General features: G+C 44.3%; 1 protein-coding gene across 1 annotated transcript in view; it reads left to right on the plus strand.

The window, feature by feature from the left end:
- CTSK (cathepsin K) overlaps positions 1–21,722 on the plus strand; it is a 65,300-nt gene that overhangs the window by 23,628 nt on the left and 19,950 nt on the right. The window contains exons 3-5 of the mRNA XM_085638431.1: positions 11,496–11,618; positions 18,785–18,940; positions 19,846–20,064. Of these exons, the coding sequence (XP_085494557.1) occupies positions 11,496–11,618; positions 18,785–18,940; positions 19,846–20,064 (498 nt within the window). The remainder of the gene's footprint in view (positions 1–11,495; positions 11,619–18,784; positions 18,941–19,845; positions 20,065–21,722) is intronic.

Genomic DNA, 21,722 nt, shown 5'->3' on the forward strand with positions numbered 1-21,722 from the left:
TGCATCTTGATTAATTATCTGTCTGCCCATTACTAAAATTGATGTAGCAGCAATCTGTTGCTTATACAAAGGGCTCTAATGCCCCCGGGCCAGCTTTACCCGACATCAAACACTCAATAAATAAAGGGTCAAGTAATGAACCTGTACCTATTTTGACCATTACAATGAAACAGTTCAGAAAATGCTATAGAATGCTGTGCCACTATACAGTACTTGGGATCTGTTCTTATGATGCATTTCGGTAGCACAAAAACATGAAGGTTGTCCATCAAATGTTTGTTTTCAAGATTCGGCATCTTGCTCTGAAAAGAGATTCTACAATTTTTCTGATCCAATTTTTCTTAAGACTTTTGGGTGCTGAGCTCATCACCTCTTACTCCACAAATATAGGTATTTGCTAACAGACATAATCAACTCTTTATCACCCTGCGATAACCTCCGTTGCCTTACGAAAGCACATCTCTCACCTCACCTCTGCTATTTCTACAAATTGTTAGGCTCTCATGTGATTGTTTTAGGGCCATATTCTCAAGGAGCTATCTCCGAGTTAGCGGCACTTTAGCGCAGCCAAAGTCATGATAAATTTACCGCCCCATTCACATGCCGGTGCAAACAGCCTACAGCACCACTTTTCCTGCGTTAGCATCTGCAACAAACATCGCCACAGATGACCCCGGCAACTATTGCTAATGAGATGCAGAGTAGGCGTTCCCGAGCACAAAGCAGCGACAACATCACTCCGCAACATTCTCAACGACCAGCCAGATCTGCGATAAGAACACAAAACATGCGATAAGGCGCGTTAGCACCAGGAAATTATCACCTGCTCTGACCTGGTGCAAAATCGGACCACAACCTGCACCAGACAAGGGTGCCCAGCCCATAGCCACACATGAAGAACAGATGCCCCCGGGCAACTGCCCATGCAGCACGGACACCCAAGAGGGCCACAACACCCACCGACACCACACCCAGGCCCGCAGCCGCCCCCGCCCCAACCCCAGACAAAGAAACTGCACACCAACACTACGAATCCCAAAACAATTTTTTTTGCCTGATGTCGCACAAGCAGGAAAATCAACATATAGGTGTGGCCAGAAAATGGAGAATCAGGTCATACAGCAATGCAATCACCAACACAAAACACCATTCAAACAAAAGCCAAAACAACCATTCGGAGGAGTCCTAGCGGGTCCTCACTGGACAATCTGTAGGACACAGCCTGGAAGACAAAATCCAAGAGAAGAAGATGTGCCATGCGCCAAACAAAGGAAGGAGAGGGAGAGAGGGAGGGAGAGAGCGAGGAAGAGAGACGGAGTGAGATTGCACAAGCAGTGCAAGGCCTCTCGGGCACCTGGCTCCACATACCAACATGTGTGTCTGTATCGCCATCGGTACACCATAAGCCCAAGGCCTTGTCTCAATCTCAGCGCCAAAGCCACATCACATTCCGAGAACGCAAGTAGTAGTCAGACAAACATTAGGGATGAAAGCTCCTTTGTTCCAAAGCGGGAGGACACCTGCACCTCTGACCTTGGTCCTGAACGCGGCTGGAACACCCTGAGAGAGATGCCATGGCAGCTGGGGACGACTCCCACACCAAGCATTGCGCAAATGAACTATCCAACTTATCCACACCCCACACACAGAAGACCCTGCCTGAGGTACCCCCGCATGGGATGCCCTTGACACTCACAGAAACAGCAACCCATTCACCCAACGTTGCACACACATTCGAATCATTGCTCAGAGCTGTGGCATATCCTCCACACAACTGCCGCAGTTCAGAAGAGTGCCGGTTCCACGAGACGCACCAACGCAATGGCAGGCCATCCCGGGCACATGCAGAACCCCTGACACGTGGAACAGTACCGTGCACATATGCTGCATTTACTGGGCGCACTGCCACCGGCAGTGCTGCAGATCAGTTACCGACTGAGCTTCCGCCTTGCCTATAACACCTGCGTCCAGCCCTCGTTCCACTGCCGAACATGCACATTCGAGTGTCCCATGGACGTCTGCCTATCCAACACAACCGTAGATGAATTGGACTATGACTTGTGTGTGCGCTCCCTGTTGGATCACAAACAGGAATGTAACCGAGACAGCCGTGCATGGGATGCCTTGACATACTGCGTATGTATTGGCAGTTGTGCATGGGAGATTGCACAATTCCTCGTGTGCAGTGACCACATCGAGGCTCTCCCCTATTGGGCTGTGTTGCGGATTGGTGAAACGGCATGGGTTGAGCACACCTGCCTGGACCAGTTAATGGATTGGCTCACCATGGTGTTCATTGAACACGACAACGAGGTACTATTGGAACACATTGCACATGAAGATGCACGGGCATTTATGGACAAGTAACTACGTTCCTGCAGCTACATCAGATTGTCACCCACAGCACAGGTCCCAACAACTTGTTGCATCGTGGGGAATGCTCACATATCCCACCACAACAGAGGACATGTCTGCCTTCGTCAGGACTCTGGATACATGTGCGTGGAACTATGCGTGTGTATACACACCTGTGCAAGGTGATGCAGGTCCATGGTCGGAGCAACACAGCGTCATTTGGCAACGTTACCAATTCAGACACACTGCTGGGGGGAGAGTACACACATGGCAATGTAGCACGACATGTGAACCTGTCGGACCCTTTCACCTGATCACTGTCAACAAAGCAGACAATCGGCGCACTCCGGTGACAGAGCACTAGGCAGATCCCATGGTTAGTGAGTCGTGCCCCCTCACACGGGGCAATGGGCAGACGCCAAACAACACATGACTCGTCCAGCAGGGCAAGGTGGGCTGAGACCGTTGCCATCCGTGATTGTTGTCTATTTTTGCCTCACCATTTTCTGAACCTCGAGATGCTCCCATGCTGCGTGTAAGTGTCTTAATCATGTCCCTGCCTGTTGTGGCCGTTGCCTTGTCCATACTGACACGCACATGCCAATAAAGTCTATGCAACTCCACTGGTGTCTAACTGTGATTCCACTGGTGTCTAACTGTGATGAGTGTTGATTAGATTTTCCACTCGTGTGCCACAATGAGCATCGTCCCTACACAGGGAGGAACTGACTGAAGCATGTACAATGGGGGTGGCTCTCTTTTGCAAGCTCCACCTCTGTGAGCCAGACATTGTTTTGGTATAGTTGCTGGCCGACCTGTGCACTTACGTGACTTCAGCAATGTGAGTATGGTGTCCAAACTCAGACCATGTGGAGCAATGTTATGAATTGTAACAGGACGTGTCCACACAGATGTGTGTGGGTAGGTATGCAACGTGAAGTTCGGTTGTCACATGTGATGTAGGACACCACTTCTGGCCTGCTACTGATTTGGTCATTCCTACACACAGCCCAATTCAATACATGGACGTGTGCCTACGTTGGGGGGTTGTGAGATTGTTGTTAATGTGCAATGGGGACACAGCTAGTACTCACCTTCACAGTCATCCAATTGGCCATGTGTCTCAGGGATACACATGCACATAGATGTCAGTTACCAGGGTGTACCTTCATGTGCAATCATTGTCCCTACATCCAGCCATACTTCCATACGTGAGTGAACATAGTCATGACACATCTGTGTGATTTAGAATATTCTATTCTCATTCAGGTGATTGACGGAGCTGGAGCTGTATATGGCCATTCAAGCCCACATTACATGGAAGCCCAGTGGTGGGCCAACCAGAGTCCTTTGGGGATTGAAAAGTGATTTGGAAGAGGGGGAGTGCAGTCTGCAGAAGGATTGCTGTGTAATTGTCCAGCAGTGAAGATATGGCAGCCCGTGTCGGGGTCCGGGTGAATGTCGCAGAGTGTTCCGGGGGTCAGTGGGAGGTATTGTCCCAGGGCATGATGCATAGGTCAGAACCAGGCAGGGACAGGCCATATGGTGGTGATGGATGCTACTGCCTCCTTCCTCACAATAATTACCATTCCCATCTTACTCCCCTGATACGGGTTCTGTGTCCGGTGTGTGTGGCGGGGTAATGGCTGCATCACTGTGTGCCACTGACACATCAGACTGCGAAGGTGATGGAGCTGCATCACTGTGTGCCACTGACACATCAGGGGTCGGAGCTGTGTGTGTCGATGTTCCTGCTGCAGTCATCTGGGACAGGCTCAGTGGCAGCAATGGGAAGATGATGAACTGCAGGGCATTGAAGTTCCCAGCAACTACTCGCTGGTGTCCAGCCGTGGCAGTCATACTTCCAGCCTGCATCTGCTCCATGGTTTCCATTGACCTCTGCATCTGTGCCAACTCTGTGCTGTCATCGCTGGTGCCTGTCTGACCATACAGTTCTTGTATCCGATTAATAGCCCCAGCGAGGTCAGCCAAGGTCTGTGGTGGAGCATGGTGCGTACAGAGGGTGTCCGATAGGGACTGTACGTGGTCCCTGATGGGACTCAGACACCCACGTATGGCATCGAGTTTGCTGCAGGGAGAAGGCGAACCTAGACGATCCAGGAGTTCGCCACACCCCCTTAGGTCCCGAGGGCTAAAAATTGCGATGCTGAACAAGCGCTCTTTGCAAAAGCACCATTTGGAGGTATTTTCACTCCTTGTTGATGGTGAGATTGATATCCTTGCCCTTACGGAGACCTGGCTTACGGAGACCTGGCTAGGTACTTCATCTACGCCGGACATACTGGCGGCATTGCCTCCCGAAGTTGATGGGCTATGGTATAATCGCCTCAATGACTGTAGAGGGGGGGGGTCGCCATTTTATTTAAAAAAAGTTTCAAGGTGACAGGTCGTAGCTGAAAACTGTGACTGTGCGGAGCTCCTGGGGATAAAAATCTCACTTAAATCCTCCTGTATTATGTTGCTGGTAGTGTACCGCCCACCACAGAGCTCGCCAGATTTTAATGACGCCTTCCTGGAGCTCTTGACGGATTTGGGCTCCAGATATAAATCCCTTATGGTGGTAGGGGACTTCAACTACCACTGGGATAAGGTACCTAGAGACCCCACAGAGGTAGAGTTCGAAAATAATCTTTCCTCGCTTAACTTACAGCAACTAGTAGTGGGACCAACGCATGCGAAGGGCCATACACTAGACTTAATTTGGTCTTCCATATCCCAGACAGCAATAACTTTGGGCAGTCCCTGCATATGGTCAGACCATTTCCTGATCAAGTGCTGGGTTCCAGGAGACCCCTCACCTGCAATGTCCAGTCAATTGTGGAGAATGGTCCAGTCTTGGAAGAAGATAGAGGCAGACTCTCTACTTTCCACGCTGCTTTCCACTTCACTTCCTAAGATGAGGGAGACGAACCTAGACTCCGATACTACAGCCCTTATGGCCTGGATCCGTGCTGCTCTGGACAAACTGGCCCCTGAGCGGCTGGAGAAGACCAGAGCAAAAGGAAAGGAAGCACCGTGGTTTGATGCCTCACTCAGGGAAAAGAAACAAGCTCTCCGTAAGGTGGAAAGAAGGTGGAGACTCAGCTATAGCCCAGCGGAGTCAGAAACCTATAAAATCCTTCTCTCAAAATACAAGGCGGATATCCTGGTGAGGAAGTCAGCCTTCTATGAGAATAGAATTAGAGGGGCCACGAACAAACAAAGGGAGACCTTTGCGATCCTAAGGGAATTGACGCAGCTGGATGGGAAGATTCCTGCTAGTGACCAACCCGACTGTGACACCTTTCAGAGGTTCTTTCTTCAGAAAGTACAGGACATTATTAGGGACATCACGGAGATCCCAGCTGAACCTCTGCTGTCATCTTGCCCTGCTAGTCAGGAGACGATAGGGACGTTGAACAGTTTCCCATGTATTGACGAGGAGAGCTTGGCTGAGCTTGTCGGCCAAGTCAAGTCAGGCTCCAGCACGGATCCATGCCCCCGAGAATCTTTCAAATGGCCCTGCCTGGTATCCAAACTCAGCTGTTGAGCCTACTGAACGATTCATTAGAGGCGGGCTATTTCCCAGTCCAGCTGAAGGAAGCTAGGGTTTCTCCACTCTTAAAGAAAGCAGGAGCAGACACCAAGGCTTTAAAGAACTATAGGCCTATCTCGCAACTGCCATTCCTGGGCAAAATCCTGGAAAAACATGTTCTGAACACACTGGCTAGCTACCTGGAGGAACATGGTTTACTCCATGCCAGGCAGGCGGGCTTTCGGCCCCAACACAGCACAGAACTAGTAATGGCCACTGTTACTGATGAGCTGAGAATCAGGGCGGACAATAAACAGCCTTGTGCCCTGATTCTATTGGACTTGTCAGCGGCATTCGATACGGTCAGCCATACCATCTTGCTGGACCGTATCGCAAAGCTGGGAATAACAGCGCTCAAGTGGCTTGAAACGGGTGATGTGACCTGGGGCGTACCCCAGGGGTCTGCACTTTCTCCCTTGCTCTTTAACATTTACCTACAACCCTTGGTGGAGGAGTTAATGCAAAGGAATTGTCAAACTTTTAACTATGCTGACGATACCCAGCTATTGGTCCAGCTGGAAGATACAAGGGAAGCACAGGAATCGGTAAGGAATTTGCTCCGATTCACTGTAAATTGGATGACCAATAACCTTCTGAAAGTGAACGCTGAAAAAACAGAGGTGCTGGTCATCACAAACCGAGTCAATCCCTGGTGCGATCTGTTCTGGCCCCCAGAACTAGGTACAACACCTATTCCTGGTAGGGTGGTCAAAAGCCTGGGGCTAAAGGTTGATGTAGACCTTTCGATGGCCCCTCAAGTCTCGGCGGTGGTGGGGTCTTGCACGGGGGTGCTGAGGCAACTGCGAAAGTTAGCACCTATTCTATCAGCCCCCACTCTGCAGTCCATCGTGTCCGCCACAGTCATCTCGAGGCTGGATTATGGAAATGCTTTATATCTTGGCCTGCCGCAGAAGTTGTTGAGGAAACTGCAGGTGGTGCAGAACGATGCGGCCAGGCTGATCTATTCCCTACCTAGGAACTCGCATGCAACCCCACTTCTCCGGATGCTGCACTGGCTGCCTGTCAAGTTTAGAGTGCAGTTTAAGTGTCTTTGCATGGCTCACAAGGCAATTTTCGGCAAAGCCCCAGAATACATTAAACAGCGCCTGAGGAAGTACATTCCAGGCAGAACCTTGCGTTCGGGTAAGGCCTCCAATCTGATCCAACCCAGATTTAAGTTAAAATCTAAAGGGGGCAGGGCTCTTTCTGTACTTCTCCCGCAATTGTGGAATGAGCTACCGGCCAGCCTGAAGGAAGACTCGCAGCTACTGTCCTTCAGGAAGAACTTGAAGACTCATCTGTTTAAAACGTCAACATCTTCGCCCTAACTGGGGCGGACGACGGAGTGATCTAGGAGACAGCAGGTTATGTTCCTTTTCTGTGTGAGCGCTTAGAGACCGGCGGTGATGGGCGCTATACAAAAACCCTATAACATAACATAACATCGAGTTTGGCTGCCACGAGCTCAAAACCCACCCACAGCTGATCAGCCAACTCCACCTGGCAACCCCACACACGCTGTTGGAATTCCATGTCTTGGTCGGGGGGTCCTGGGAGACAGCCATGGTGGTGTGTATTTCCTGCTGTGTGGTCTGTGCAGGTGGTGGGGTCACCTTGAGGCAGCTGGCCTGCCCTGCTCCTGGGGATGGGGTGCGGAGGCTGTCCATTATCCGTTGGAGGGTGTCCTGACATATGTTCAGGTTGTCCTCTTCATCATCAATGATGAGTGTGGTGTGCTCTGCAGGAGGTGTTATTTGTCCCTCTGCAATGTAAAGGGGAGATGCAGGTTTCCAGAGTTTCACAAGTATGTTGAAGATTTGCAGAAGTTTACATTCTGACTGCATGCCAATGTACATTGTGACTGTTATGGTGGAGCTGGCTATTTGATGGCAGTCAGTGTGTTTTTCGATTACATGACGGATGTGTGGTAATACCTGTACATTATCACACAGTGTCAGGCAATGCCAGATGTGAGTTGACAGTTAATACGCACAAGCGGAACCTGTTGTGATCTCTGTCCTGTGGTGTTGCACTTTGTACCACATTGCCGTCATTGCTGATGTTCTGTGATTGCTATGTGTGTGTGCTGCACTGTGGGGGAGTTGCCCCTGCAGCTCTGATTTCGTGTACCCTTCTCCCTTTGAGGCGGGGTGCCTTTGAATTGTGTGTTTTTCGGGGGCTGAATTGTTTTTGACTTGGATCATATGTGCTCTTGGACAGATTTTGTGGCCTGGTGCATTGTTTGTCTGCTGCGTGTATTGTATGGCCTGGGCTGTGGGTGCACATGGATATGTCAGTGTGTGACCTGCTCCTTTACAGATGTGATCCGCACTGGGCCACCTCCATGTCGATTCGTGGGCCATGTCATTTTTTTGGCTGCTGCCATGCTATCAGGCATGCAGTGTCACTTCCATAGTCAGCGTGGCTCACTGAGCCGCTGCTTTGCTGGATTCAGCACATGTGCATGGGTAGGTTGTGATATTGGTGATAGGGAGGGGGCCCCTTTGTGCACATTGTGGACGGGGGCCTACTTGGTGTTTCTATGTGTGCTGCAGTGTGCCAAGGCTATCAGGGACATGTTCCATGATCATTGTGGGTGTGCAGTGTGCTACACATAATTGTGCATGTGTGCCATTGTGCCCATCTCCCCCCGTCCCCCCAGTCCCTGGTCGTTACTCACCCTGTTGCTGTTGGGTCAGGTCGTATCGAGCTGTGTCCAGGCCCCCAAATCCTACCACCGTTTCCACACTGCTGACTGTGGCCACCATTTCCTCCAGCTCATTCAGCTCCTCCTGTGTCGCAGGACTCCCATCTCCAGTCGCCGTTGCTGCCTTCCTGTTGGCGGCAAGTTTCTCCTTGGTTTGGCTGTGCACTTCATGCCAGCGCCTCTTGACCTCCTCCATTGAACTCCTCGACACTCTGACTGCATTGACGTTGGTGACGATGGACTGCCATATTTCTGTTTGGGTTGCCAGTGCCGCAGTGGAGGTGACGAACAGTTGTTGATAGTGTTCTATCACCTCCATGACGATGATCCGGTCTTCCTGCGGACTGAACCCCGTCTTCCTCTTCCTCTTCTCCTTGCCCTTCCCCGAACACAGGGTTCCATACTGGTTCTCCGTGGGGCTTGTGGAGTTCGGCTTGTCCTCTGCACTCGGTTCAGGTGCATCCATGGTGCTACGCAGTTTGAATTGGTTTTGGTGGGTTTTGTTTTCTTTCTTTTATAGTGCATTTTCCAGCCAGACACATGGGATTTGCAGGCCTGTGGCTGTTTTCCACTAATTTTTGTACCGCGATTGGCCTCATCGCATGATTTTTTGCGTTCGAGTTTCGCATTTTTGCGGCATGGTGTTGATTTTAATGCTGACATTTGACACGTTATCTGGTGACTGTCGCATGCTACCGCCGCATTGTGCATACTTGGTTGGCACGGCGTAATTTTCCCGCGATAGGCTGCGATTTTGAGAGTTGCGTTAAGCTACTCTTGCGGTAGTTATCACACGTTCTTGTGAATATACCCCTCAGTGTACTCTCTAACTTCTTTCTAATCTCTTGTTCTCTTATCTTTTGTTCTCACATGTTTACCTCTTGTTTGTATCCGATTCCTACCTCATGTTCTTATTTCTCAATTGTTCCTACATTTCTTAATTCCCTTTCTTCCATCTTGAGCTTTCCTCCAGTTCAAACCATGGCAAACCACTCCACACTAATGTTGCCTTCCTTATTAGTGTTGCTTATTATTTATAATTCTTATTACTTATCCTTCCCTCTTGTTCTAACATTTGAAACTTACCTCTCTTTATTACTTCCCTCCAGTTTTCCCTGTTAGTCCTCTCTATGGTTCTTACTTATCAAGTTCAATCCCTTTCTTCTTTGCTGTTCTAACATGTCTTTTACCTTTGGTTTATTCTTTTCATTCTTCCTTCGTGATGTAGCTCTCGTTTTCCACCCCTTCTTCCATGTGTTCTTAATTCGTATTCTTCAGTTTCACCGCTCCCTCCAATTCTTATCCCTGGTTCTCACGTCTTTCTTTACTATAATTCCAACGTCTCATTCTTCCCTCTAATTCTCACTCCTGGTTCTCACATTTTATTTTATTTCCATTTCAAACAGTTTTATTAATTTTAACAATACATAAAAAGAATACTGAGCACACAAAAAAATAAACAAACCGTAACGTGTCACTAAAATGGTCTATTGGCCCACAAGTATTTTGCAAATACACATTTGATGAACTCGGACTTACGTCACAGTAACAAAAAACAAAGAAAGGACTAAAAAGGTAAAGATAAAGGTAAACAAAATGCTATACATTTGGAGAAAAAAAGTCCATATTAATTTACTATTATTGGAGTTGGCCACACCAGATAGGTGCTGCCTGTGCCCTGATCAGTGACACTTTAAAGTTTTTGGGAGCTGTAGTCTATAACTGTTCATCATAGTTGATAAGAATTTTTTGCCATTCATTTGTTGTTGCTCTAGTAAAAAGTACAAATAATGTATTGTTCAGTTAATAAAAACAATTGCAATAGTGAAAATATCTCTCTACACAAATACAAAACAACATCATCCCATGAGTGTAAAGCTTTTAAAAGTCAATTTATAAAAAGGACTCCACCGTCAGACATCAACATATAACACAATTAAATAGTCAATGCTAAAAATGGTGGTCCGTAGGGGACAGGCTTATTGTACTCGAAAGGCTGTGTGATTGCAAACGAGAATGCTTGTCCATCATTTCATAAGGTCCTGATTTTGACCCATCAATGCTTTTGCAGCAAAGTCCATGAATTTCACCATGTTCCAACTCAATATGATATGTTTGCCATTTGTACATTGAATCACCGCTTGCCTGCAAGTTCGGATTTGCAAGAAATTGAAATGGGATCTGAGCGGTTTTCCGTGGAGGCTACCCTAGTACAGGGCAAATGCACAAAATGTCAGAGTTTATTCTCTATATCCACACAGTATGCAGTTTTGTACTAACTCGTTTTTTCCCACTGAGGTGTCAGATATTTGGTTTGGAAATTTACAAGTCTGTAGGAAAGGAATTCTGCTCAATATGTGAGGAAAAACGAGCTTTAAAATATTGCTGCTCCATTAATTGGGTGCAATAATTAATTATTATCCAAACGTGGTCTATTTTTGCAATTTCATGTTCGTCTTGAATAAACGAGTGTCTTTATTGCTTCATTTACCAGTCTTTTAAAATGATATGGGAGGAACAGCCAACTTCCACAGAATTTTAAGCTTTAAAGTGGCATAGAAGTTCCCAAATACGACTTCCATGAGTTGTGTTCTTTCTCTAAGGCTATTTCATACCATACAAATAGCCTAAGGGGTTTTCTGGCAGTTCTCTCAAATTACTGCAGGTTTTAATGAATTCTCCTTGACAGGCTAATTCCAGCTTAATTAGTCCACACTTGTTGCACAAAATGCTTAAACTAGGTGCTTATTGCAGCATTTGCAAGGCTCCCTTGTGCTATAGGGGATATGTCTGTTTGTATAAAATTGTTACTTTTGGTTGTTACATTTCCTTACACAGATGGATGAGCTCCTGAGGCGTTTGATCTGGGAGAGGAACTTGAAGTACATTAACAATCACAACCTGGAGTTCGCCATGGGGATGCACACTTACACAGTGGGCATGAATCAATTTGGCGATATGGTAAGTCTTTCTGCTCCATAGGCATCTGGTGGTAAACTTTTCTGCTACATTATTTGAAGGTAATCTTTACTGTAGCATTGTGTAACGTATTTGTAGTTGCGAAGCTATACCACTGAAAAGACTGCATTTGAGGTAACCAGCCTTACCAAAGTCATCAGCTGTTTACATGGTAGTAAGATAGGGCTTGTTTATGCATTTACACTCGGTAGTAGGGTTTCTATCTTGAACTGTTAGACATTAAATATTTCTAAACTATTGCAAATAATTTATAGCATGAGAAAAAACAATGCAAATTATTCCACTAAATTAATAACCCAAATCCTAAACCATAACACTCTCCCATAACTCTACATTTCCACTTACACCTATACATAATTGTGGCTTCTATGCGTGAGGCATTTGTTGTGTGTTTGAAGCATGAACGAGCAGCCTGGCTGGGAAATGGAATGTGTGGTGTAGTGTGTTCTCTGAATCCTGTGCCAGGAGTCAGTCACTCGAGTGATTAAGAAAATTACCATTCAGCTCCTGGTGGGGTTTTGTATTTCTTGAACTTTGTACCTGGACTCCTATATAGTTAAATACATTTAGGGAACAAATCTTCTACTTGTGGAAATTAATATTACTATAATTGAACCCTACACATGAATGCATTCAATAGTTTGTGTTGTGTCGTTTCTGTGTTTTTGTCGTGCCTGCACAAAACTGAATTGGGCCGTCCCTGGGCATGCTGTCATTTTTAAATACCAAAAGAGGGATTGCCCAGCAACCTAGAGAGTGGGAAATGACCTTATCGTGTATCTCTACAGAGTTTTCTGTGTCATTTATTTGTGTGCTAATATCATAAGTAGTTGAAATATGAGGGACAACTTAAGAACTGAAAAGGTGTCTGTACACGCTATCTTTTTCAATGTGGAAAGTATCTACATGTAAATTGTTGCTATTCACACATTTATTTTGTAGTACTATTGCTTCATGCAATATGTATGCACGTATGTCACAATCCTTTACAACAAGGCACTGGTCAAAACTTGGAAAATCACGTGAATATTTTCACGAACTGTGGGAAAGTTGTAGATGGGCATTTTGAATATAAATTACCTGCGATGTGCAGTTGTAATAAGGTGATTGGATTTACTGAGATCATTTTACTACTATTTAGACAGTTTGCTACATATTTGTGGTCATCGTGCAACACGTTATAGTATAGATATTTCACTCTTTAGCATATAAGTGCGGTGATTTCTTGCTGTCTCTGATTTTCTTGTACCGTGTCCGCAACACGAGGGTACTACAGTGGATTTGTGCCAATTTTCAACTTAGAGATTTTAGGAGATGTGTGATGGTGGGTGCTTCATTAGTGAGGCTATTGTGTTGCATGGCACTGCCCTTTTGAGGCGTGAGTTGTGCCAGGTAAAATTCACTTTGAGCAGTGTATGCACATAGGATGTGTATTTGCAGTTTGGATGCACAGTGTGGATGGGGCTGTTTTGTTAAAGCCCCTACTATACATTTGAGATGCAAGGCTTGAAAGTCTTGTGTGTGTTAGGACCACATGTGTGAGGAGCATGTAACCAAGCGGTAATGCATCTGTCAGTGTTTTCAAAGGGTGCTAAACTGTCAGTCTGAGATATGGAGCCACAGACCTGGTGTGTGTTTGGCTGGGTATACAGAGCAACTCTTAGCAATCTTGAGCAGTGCAAGTTGTGCACGTCCAGTGGGGCGCCTGCAGTCATTCGGGTATGTCTGGGATATTTGTTTGCCAGCTTGGGTAAGGTGTCTTTGGGCTTTGGTTGTAACGCATGACTGGAAAGAGCTGTGTGTTCTCAAACTGCAGGAGTGGGGAGACTGGAGTCATATTGTGATGCATATATGTGTCCAGGGCCAGCTTTATCGCTAGTGACACTCAGTGCGACAATCTTTGTTGGTGCCTCCCCCAAAAAACATCCTTCTGCACGAATTTCTCACTACCACACTCCACCGGTGCCCATCATCTCTCTATAGCCCCTACCTCACATGTATTTCATTTGTTTTATAGAGCTACCTCATACCACTGCAAGTTGTCAGGGCACTTTGCATCACACACACATTATACAGAGCCAATGAATCATACGTGGGTAAATCAGTCTATAGGATATGTTATATACCACAATGCGAAGGTACAGGAGTCACCTGTCACATATACTGGCAAGCAGTATATTTTAAGAGTGTTTGGTCTGGAGAAGCCCAAACTCGGGATTTAAAATGTACGTACCCCAGTGGTTGAAGAATGTATTCCTATTCAAATTAACCCTTTTTTTTTTTTAAATCAACATCAGGGTAATGAAAAACGGGGAGAAAACATAACGTTCTAACCGATACCATTCAGGTTGCATGCTGCTCATTGATGTTATATTAGGGCTGTGCTATATTACGCGACATTAGGGTAGTAACTTTTGACCTGCAAGTAACAAAAGGATCTCTATGACAACAGCAGAAACCTACTGAACATGCCACATAAAATACAGTTTGGTGATTTGCCTGGTACACGTCCTTTGCAACCGGCATATAAACCTTCTGTGCTGCATTATTATGAATGGAAATTGTCACTATAGAAAACTCCATCTCTCTCCAGCAGGAACGTTAATCAACAGAGTTACCTTGACATTTTTTTTTGTCGGCTGAAAACTGCTGGACACACAAGGAACTCTGCAGCAGTTATTTTTTAAGCCTGTGTTATTTTTAAACACAGTGCCCCCCGGGGTTAGCGCCAGGTGTGGCTGCCCAGGTTTCACCACCATAGAGCCGGCCCCATATGTGTCAGTTAGGGGTATAGGCGCTCCCTGGCCACTGCAAATGCTTGGCAGTTGTATTGTATCTCAGTCAGTTGGTGACTGCAAGGCTTGACAATCTTGTGAGCCTGCAGGTATGGTGAGCCTGGAAGTTTGTGTAGATAGTTTTTGCTTTGCTTTCATATGGAGGTCAGAGAATGATGTAGTTTTTACTTTGGTATGGAGCACCAGCCAGTTGGAGGTTGCAAGCCTAGCACTTTTTGTATACTGCAGAGCCTTTAATAGAGCATATGTGTAACTGGGAGCTCTGTTTGAGGTAGGGAACTTAGCCCCCTCGTTTTGTGAATGTGTTTCAAGGAGAGCACAATGGCAGCATCTGTGTTGAATGTTTATTTGAATTAACGTCTAATGGCTGTATGAGTTTGTTGGGTGCGACGTAGAGTATGAGTTATGATTACCCTCTTATAGGGAATGTTTTAGTGGGATTACATATGCTATAGTCAATTAAGTTTATCTTTCTTTGGCTGGGTAGAGCATTTTCGTTGCATAAAGGGAGTAGTGTGGTCTCTAGATTTGAGGTATTTGCTGTGGGTCTATAGCATGCACGAGTAGGGTGCCTCGGACATGCAATGCGTGGTGCAGAGCATCAGAGCATTCTGAGAGTCTGAGTATTCTGCCAGGAATGATTTAGAGAAGAGCTGAGCTGCATTAATATGCTGAGCTCAGTGTCAGGTCTTCAAACTGGGGGGCCTCAAGTGATCGGGGGGGGGGGGGGGGGCAGGCTGTGGGCAAAATAAGTATTATGCTGATAGCAGTGCTTTGTTTTAAGCAGAGAGAAAAATGGAGCAGCAGAAAGCTGCTTGTAATGGGCCATCACTAATATCTTTTGTCTTTTATATCCTGGCTGGGAGAAGGTGTCTAAGGGGAAGGGACTCCATATATTCTTCAAACCGCCCGCCCCCATCTCTAATAATCACAATGTGGATACTTTTACACTTAGTAAGGCCTGTCTGGCTAGAATAATATGCTTGGCAATCATGTATTTTAAAACAGTAACAGAATTTAACTGCAATGTTTAAGTAGGTCTTATGTTTAAATAAGTTGAGACATTTAAGCATTGCCAATTTAATGGAATAATTGTGAAAAATTCTGAGGGGGTCCGATTAATTAAATGATTTCACGGGGGGTGTTGAAAAGTTTAAAGACTACTGACCTACACTCTACTCCTGCAGCTACAACCTAACCCTGAATTTATCCATATTTCCTAACAAAAAAGAACCACGTTGAGAGAGGAAGCCTTAGCACAGTGTTGGCCTATAATCTACCTGAACCCAGAAACTTCATAGACAAGGTTAGATGGACTCACTGGGCCTCGTGGTTAGTTGGCAGACCGGCTTGGAAGACAAATGCTTCCTCACTGAAATATCCTTCGCTACTAGTTGAGATCTATCTCCTTCAATGGAAAATGCTATTAAGTTAATCTTGGGGTGCATAGATCTGCAGAGGTTGGGTCAAACTCCCAACCGCTTCTGATCTGTACCCCTTGGTTTTCTAACAGTACTCTACCATCACTAGACCACTGCTGAGAAAGCTGTAACGTCTTGACATATTTGTATCTTACCAGGTATGCCAGGTGGCGAGCAGGAAGACATCCCCATGGAATCAAATGAATTCACTCTGTGGTACAAGATGGTTTGCATCTAGCATCAGAAGCTGGATCTATAGACTACACAGATTATACACTGAACACACAGTCACATTAGATAGTGCCATTTTAAAACACAGGAAAAGATTTAAGAGGAGAGATATCTCCTAAAATTTGTCAGTTTTTCTGTCAATTCTATCTCCATTAATTTTAGGCATAAACTTATAGACTTTCACTTCTTAAATATGTTGTACTGTACTCCCAAATTTCTTCATAGAATAGACCCATCTCAACCATCGCACTATACCTTCTAATACAAAACAGGCACAACAGATAGCCTATACTTTGCCTGGAAGTGCCCTCATCAACAGATACTGGATTACGGTAGCATACACTATTGGGGAAATAGTAGCCATGCAAAGTGAAAGCACACCATTAACCATGCTGCTTGGATATGTAGCAGAAATACCACGCTCGTCAGATTAACAGCTTTGCATTTATTGTTAGTGAAAGTAGAATGGCGTGGATGACAGGACGCACCCCGAAAATATAAGACTGGTTGCTGAATGGCGCCTTGTGTAATGAGAAAGCAGAATCATATGCTACACCAATCAGGCTACAACCAGGGGTATATATTGGGCCCACTTAATGACTCACCTAAAAGAGGCAGCCCATGGAGACAGTATCAATGTAGTCTGAAGCCAAATACACACTGCTTGAACATACTTGAACATACATACTGAATGGTTTGGATGACACTCTGCTTACCAGACTATATATCACACACAACTCAATGCATAGCCGTGGCACATTAACTATACATTCTGTGGCTTGATGGGGTCCAATGAGATGACTACTGTTATTATATGTCATTCTTATTGACTGAAGACTGCTATGTTCGTTAACTCCATGTACCTCTGCTCCATCTGAAAATGCTGTTCATTCTATAAGATGGCGGTCTCTGTCTATCACAATTTAATGATGGCATGATGTTTTGAGTATAATTTAACACCAATAAAAACACATTTGTAAAAACCCTACACTCTAGCTTCAATTACTTCTATTCTATATATTTTCAATGCTCCACTGTCGGTTGATTTAAGTGAAGTAAAGCACTTACACTTTCGGTTATTTGAAAGGCCCTGAATCAAGGCTTCATATCACTGGAACAAATTAAAACTTCCAAAGTAACCTTTGATAAACAACGTCCTAGGCCTCAAACTCCATGGGTCATATTCAAAAAGGTAAATCTACACGTGTATATTTACTACTATTACATTTACTCTTACAGTTTCAAGTAACTTTACAACGTTTTGGCTATTCACCATTTAGGAGTTAAAAGTTACTCAAAAGTGTAGACTTGCATGTCTCCACCCTTTGAATTCAGAGGGGGGAGCCTAATTTGCAAAAGTTAATACTGTAAGTTTACACATTTAAGTGGAGGTCCCCGCTACTGAAGCAGAGAACTCCCTATGGAAAGCTTTAAAGTTTATTAAATGCTACATTAGCTTAATTTTAAAGTAAATGTGTAATTATTTTGAATATATGAAATTCACATTATTTTTCTTCAGACCTCAAATTAAAAAAACTTTCTAAAGTATAAAATTCTAATGTATTTTGTAGTAAACTTATTAATCATTGATTTAAAATAATGTAATTAAAAAATAAAGTAATATTACATTTTAAATGTAAAAACAAAGGGTAATAATATGTTATAATAAATAACGATAACTTCTTTATACATACTTTCTTAAACATTGAAGCACATTTATTTATATTTTGAAAAAGTTAGAATAAATTAATTAAATTTAACATTAGTTCCTATAGGCTGTAATGTTATCTCTATTATTTACTATTGAGAGTGTTGCAATCCCATTAATTGGCCATGTGTGGTGCTGGACTTACTCCATCTCTGAGCTCGAATACATTTACTCTTGTTTTGGTTTCTTTTGGCGATGGTAATTAGTGCAGCTTGGGAATAGCAACAGGCTCATTCTTTGTGGGAGGCTGCAACCCCCTCCCAAAGCCTTTCCATATTCCTCTTAACCCCACCCCTTTAATAGTAAGTATTCCTTATTTTCCAGCTACTCTCTGTCCCTTCCACATTTACTGCTAAAATATATACCTACATGTCCAGAGATCTCCGCAGTTGGGAAAGAGATCTCCGCACATAAAAACTTGAAGAGGCATAGGCACTGACCTCCACATTTAGGTTAGTGAACATTATTATGTACTGTGTTGTAAACATGCTACAAAAAGCAGGTTATGACTAGGCCTCACCTCCGACGGAACCCCACTAAAAGATCCACCCTGCATTCATAAGTAGGCCCCAGTATGGGAATAAATTTGCCTGTAAGTCCCGATATAGGAAGTTTTGGTGCCAGCTCACTTGGTACCTTGCTTTTCAGTCAAAGGGTGTTGCTTAGAGTTTCTTCTGTGTCCATGCACATGACAGAAATATGATAGACAGAATCCTCTCCAGGGAGAAAAAGGATTAATTTGCACCTGTGACCCCAAAACGTTGTTCTAAGTGATACAGCTCTGACAAAGTTATCATGAAATTAGATAATTTTTTTAAACTGTATTGTTCCATGCTTATAACATTTAAGCTTATGCCTGATTTTCCAATGAGATACCACTAAACTTTTTGCGTTTCTTTCTAAGCCCAACTATACTGCACAGTTAACCACCACATTCATGCTGTCACACTGCTACTAATACTCCCCTGTATGCTCTGTCCAACCCTCTCCTAGACATCTGAGGAACTTTCAAAGAAGATGACGGGGTTGATCGTACCACGCACACAACGTTTTACCAATGACACCGACCCAGAGCTTGATGTAGAAGGTCAGATACCAGATTCCATTGATTACAGGAAGAAGGGTTACGTGACCCCAGTGCGGAATCAGGTGAGACAACCCCAACACTCCACCCTGTAAACTGTAGTTCACCACAATTAATTTTTAAGCACACACATGCAATTTCCTATTTTGGCTGGTGAAGTCAACCTTGTGTTAAATACATACAGGGTGAGCTTAGGGTAAGCAGATTTCAAACCTTAGCTTACTTGCATGAACCCACTTCAGCCACTGGCTTGAGATATTCTGTTAAATCCTAGATCAAACCAGTTAAGTATTTTAGTCTCGCCATCATGCTATTGTATCTGGATGTCTACTTCCACTTCCAGTCTACCGGAATGCATGAGAGACTATTTTACACCAGAGAAATACAAGTTTTTGTAATTGTTTTGTCACATTCAGTTCATAATTTCATAAAGCAACCCATAGATCTGAATGTTACTCACTAATAATTTAGAAAGAATAATTTCATTCATTAATAATTTCAATACAGTACTTTCATTGAGTAATATTTTGCCTTGGCAAAAGTTTTGACCTCAAAAATGACCACACCACTCTATTCCAGGACTAAATTAGAATAGTGCTCCATATCTTTAAGTTTAGTGGTATCAATTGCATGCAAAAAGAGATGCCTTTAAAGCAATGAATATAAGTTAAATAAGGTGAAAATATTAGCATTAGATCAAAATTACTACAGGTGAAAATACATCTGTCAAGATGACCTAATTTGCCCATTCTCTTTGTAGAAGTTAAATATGTGAAAATATTTGTGTAGGTTAAACTTCTTACAGGTGGCAATTTTCCTATGTCTGTGGACTCCAAGGCCTACGTTGCCATCCCATTACCATTAAATCAGGACCACCAAATACAACTATTTGGTCAGTTTCTCCTGCAATAAAGAACTGCTAGACTCATAGACACTGAAACTTGCTTTTCTGTCTCTGTTTCTTTTGAAGGGCCAGTGTGGGTCATGTTGGGCGTTCAGCTCCGTGGGGGCTTTGGAAGGCCAGCTGAAGAGGACAACAGGGAAGCTGGTGAACCTCAGCCCACAGAACCTAGTTGACTGCGTCAAGGAGAACGATGGCTGTGGTGGGGGTTACATGACCAATGCCTTTGCATATGTGAGGGACAACAAGGGCATTGACTCAGAGGATGCTTATCCCTACATCGGCCAGGTAAGTGTCCAGCAGCAAATCGGCACATCAGCACGCGTCCTTTTGCTCAGCCACATCTTTCTCTAATATCATCAGAGTGGCAGTATGGTATCTAAAGCAACACTGGAATCCAAAGTGGCATGAATATCTCTGGCAACATCAGTATGCATTGGCATTTTGGTACAGACAGTTGATTTATTTTCTTCAGAATGCATAACAATACAAATCATATGTACTGTATGTCCTTTTATTTGTGTGTGTGTATTGATGGTACTTTTTATGCACTAGACTACAGTACTATTTTGTACTCCATCCTACCATCTCTAGTAGCGCTTTGGCTTTCTCATTTGCTCTGGCTGCCAAAATAGCACAAATAAGCTTCAGGAGTCCCTTTTTTCATTTTACCAGGCAATGAACCTCACTGTAGAATTTTAGGGAACCCTTCAGTTCTGTCTATGACATGGGGGTTAGACTCACAAGGCATGTGACCATTTCAGAGGTACAAAGAACAAGGCAGTCCCAAGGACAGTAAAACCTTGTTATAAGGTTTATTCGAATTTAGTAGGACTGCGTATTAGGTCATCAAAACTTCACAAAATAGAGACGGAGTCCACTAATATTACCAGTAAATGTTGGTTTTGGCTTGCTCACAGTACCACATCTAAAGTCCTAACCTTTCAGAGTTATAGATGTTACTGGTAACCCCAAACTTGACCACTCTGATTCCGAAGGAATTTGTGGAAACAGATCTAACACCCTTTCGTTTGTCACTTTTGCATTCCGAAGGTGTTACCAAGAAAATAAATGATAATGCATTTTCAAATGTTTATTGAAAGGCTCTAATCCTTGTAAATAAAATGTGAACTGAGATTATTAGACAGATAAAACACATAAATGTTATAAGCATTATTAGAATGGTGAAAAACACAAACAATTCATCCATGTTAATTGTGCCTAATATTACTCCTATCTACCACTAGTACTTCTATGCTAACGAGAGCATAGCGGGAGTACCCTTCAGCCAACCTGTTGGAATGATCTAACCTCATCCCTTGGTATTATGTGTCAGGAATGCACCCGTTTAAGTGAGCAGACATGCTCACTTCTCTTGCACGGCTATCTTCCTTCTCAGGATGAAAGTCGGCACCAGCAGGGCTGCATCCCAGTCACAGCTCATAGTAGTCTTCCATGATAACGTTGGCACAAAGTGCCACTGACAGAATTCAGCCAGGACGCCAATTAAAAAATAAAACACCATCCTTATAGCACTGTGCCAGAGGTGCAGAACAGCATCTGGGGGAGAAAGAGTAGTCTCCTACGAGCACAAAAGTATAACAAAGGCATAACGTTATAATATGTGTGACCCTGGAGCTAATTGTGCAGACTACAGGGTACCAATATCTATCAGGAATAAATGCTCGCACAGCACTCTTGTACTAGGGGAAAACATGTACAAATCACCATGAGAAAAAAATGTTAAGTTAAAAAAAGAAAGCTAAAAATTGAGGTTAAAAGAAAGCTCTACAACAACCCAAGTTCCCTGGCAATCGGCATTCCAGAGATAATCGCTGTGAGTCAAAAACAGGACTCCTTGGTTCCCCTTTGGAAGTGAGTCCTGAGGTGGTGGAGAAGTGAGATATGGTTGGGGACCACTTGAGTTATATGATTATGCGGTGCGT

The sequence above is a fragment of the Triturus cristatus genome, chromosome 12 (genome assembly GCF_964204655.1).
Source record: "Triturus cristatus chromosome 12, aTriCri1.1, whole genome shotgun sequence".
NCBI lineage: Eukaryota > Metazoa > Chordata > Amphibia > Caudata > Salamandridae > Triturus > Triturus cristatus.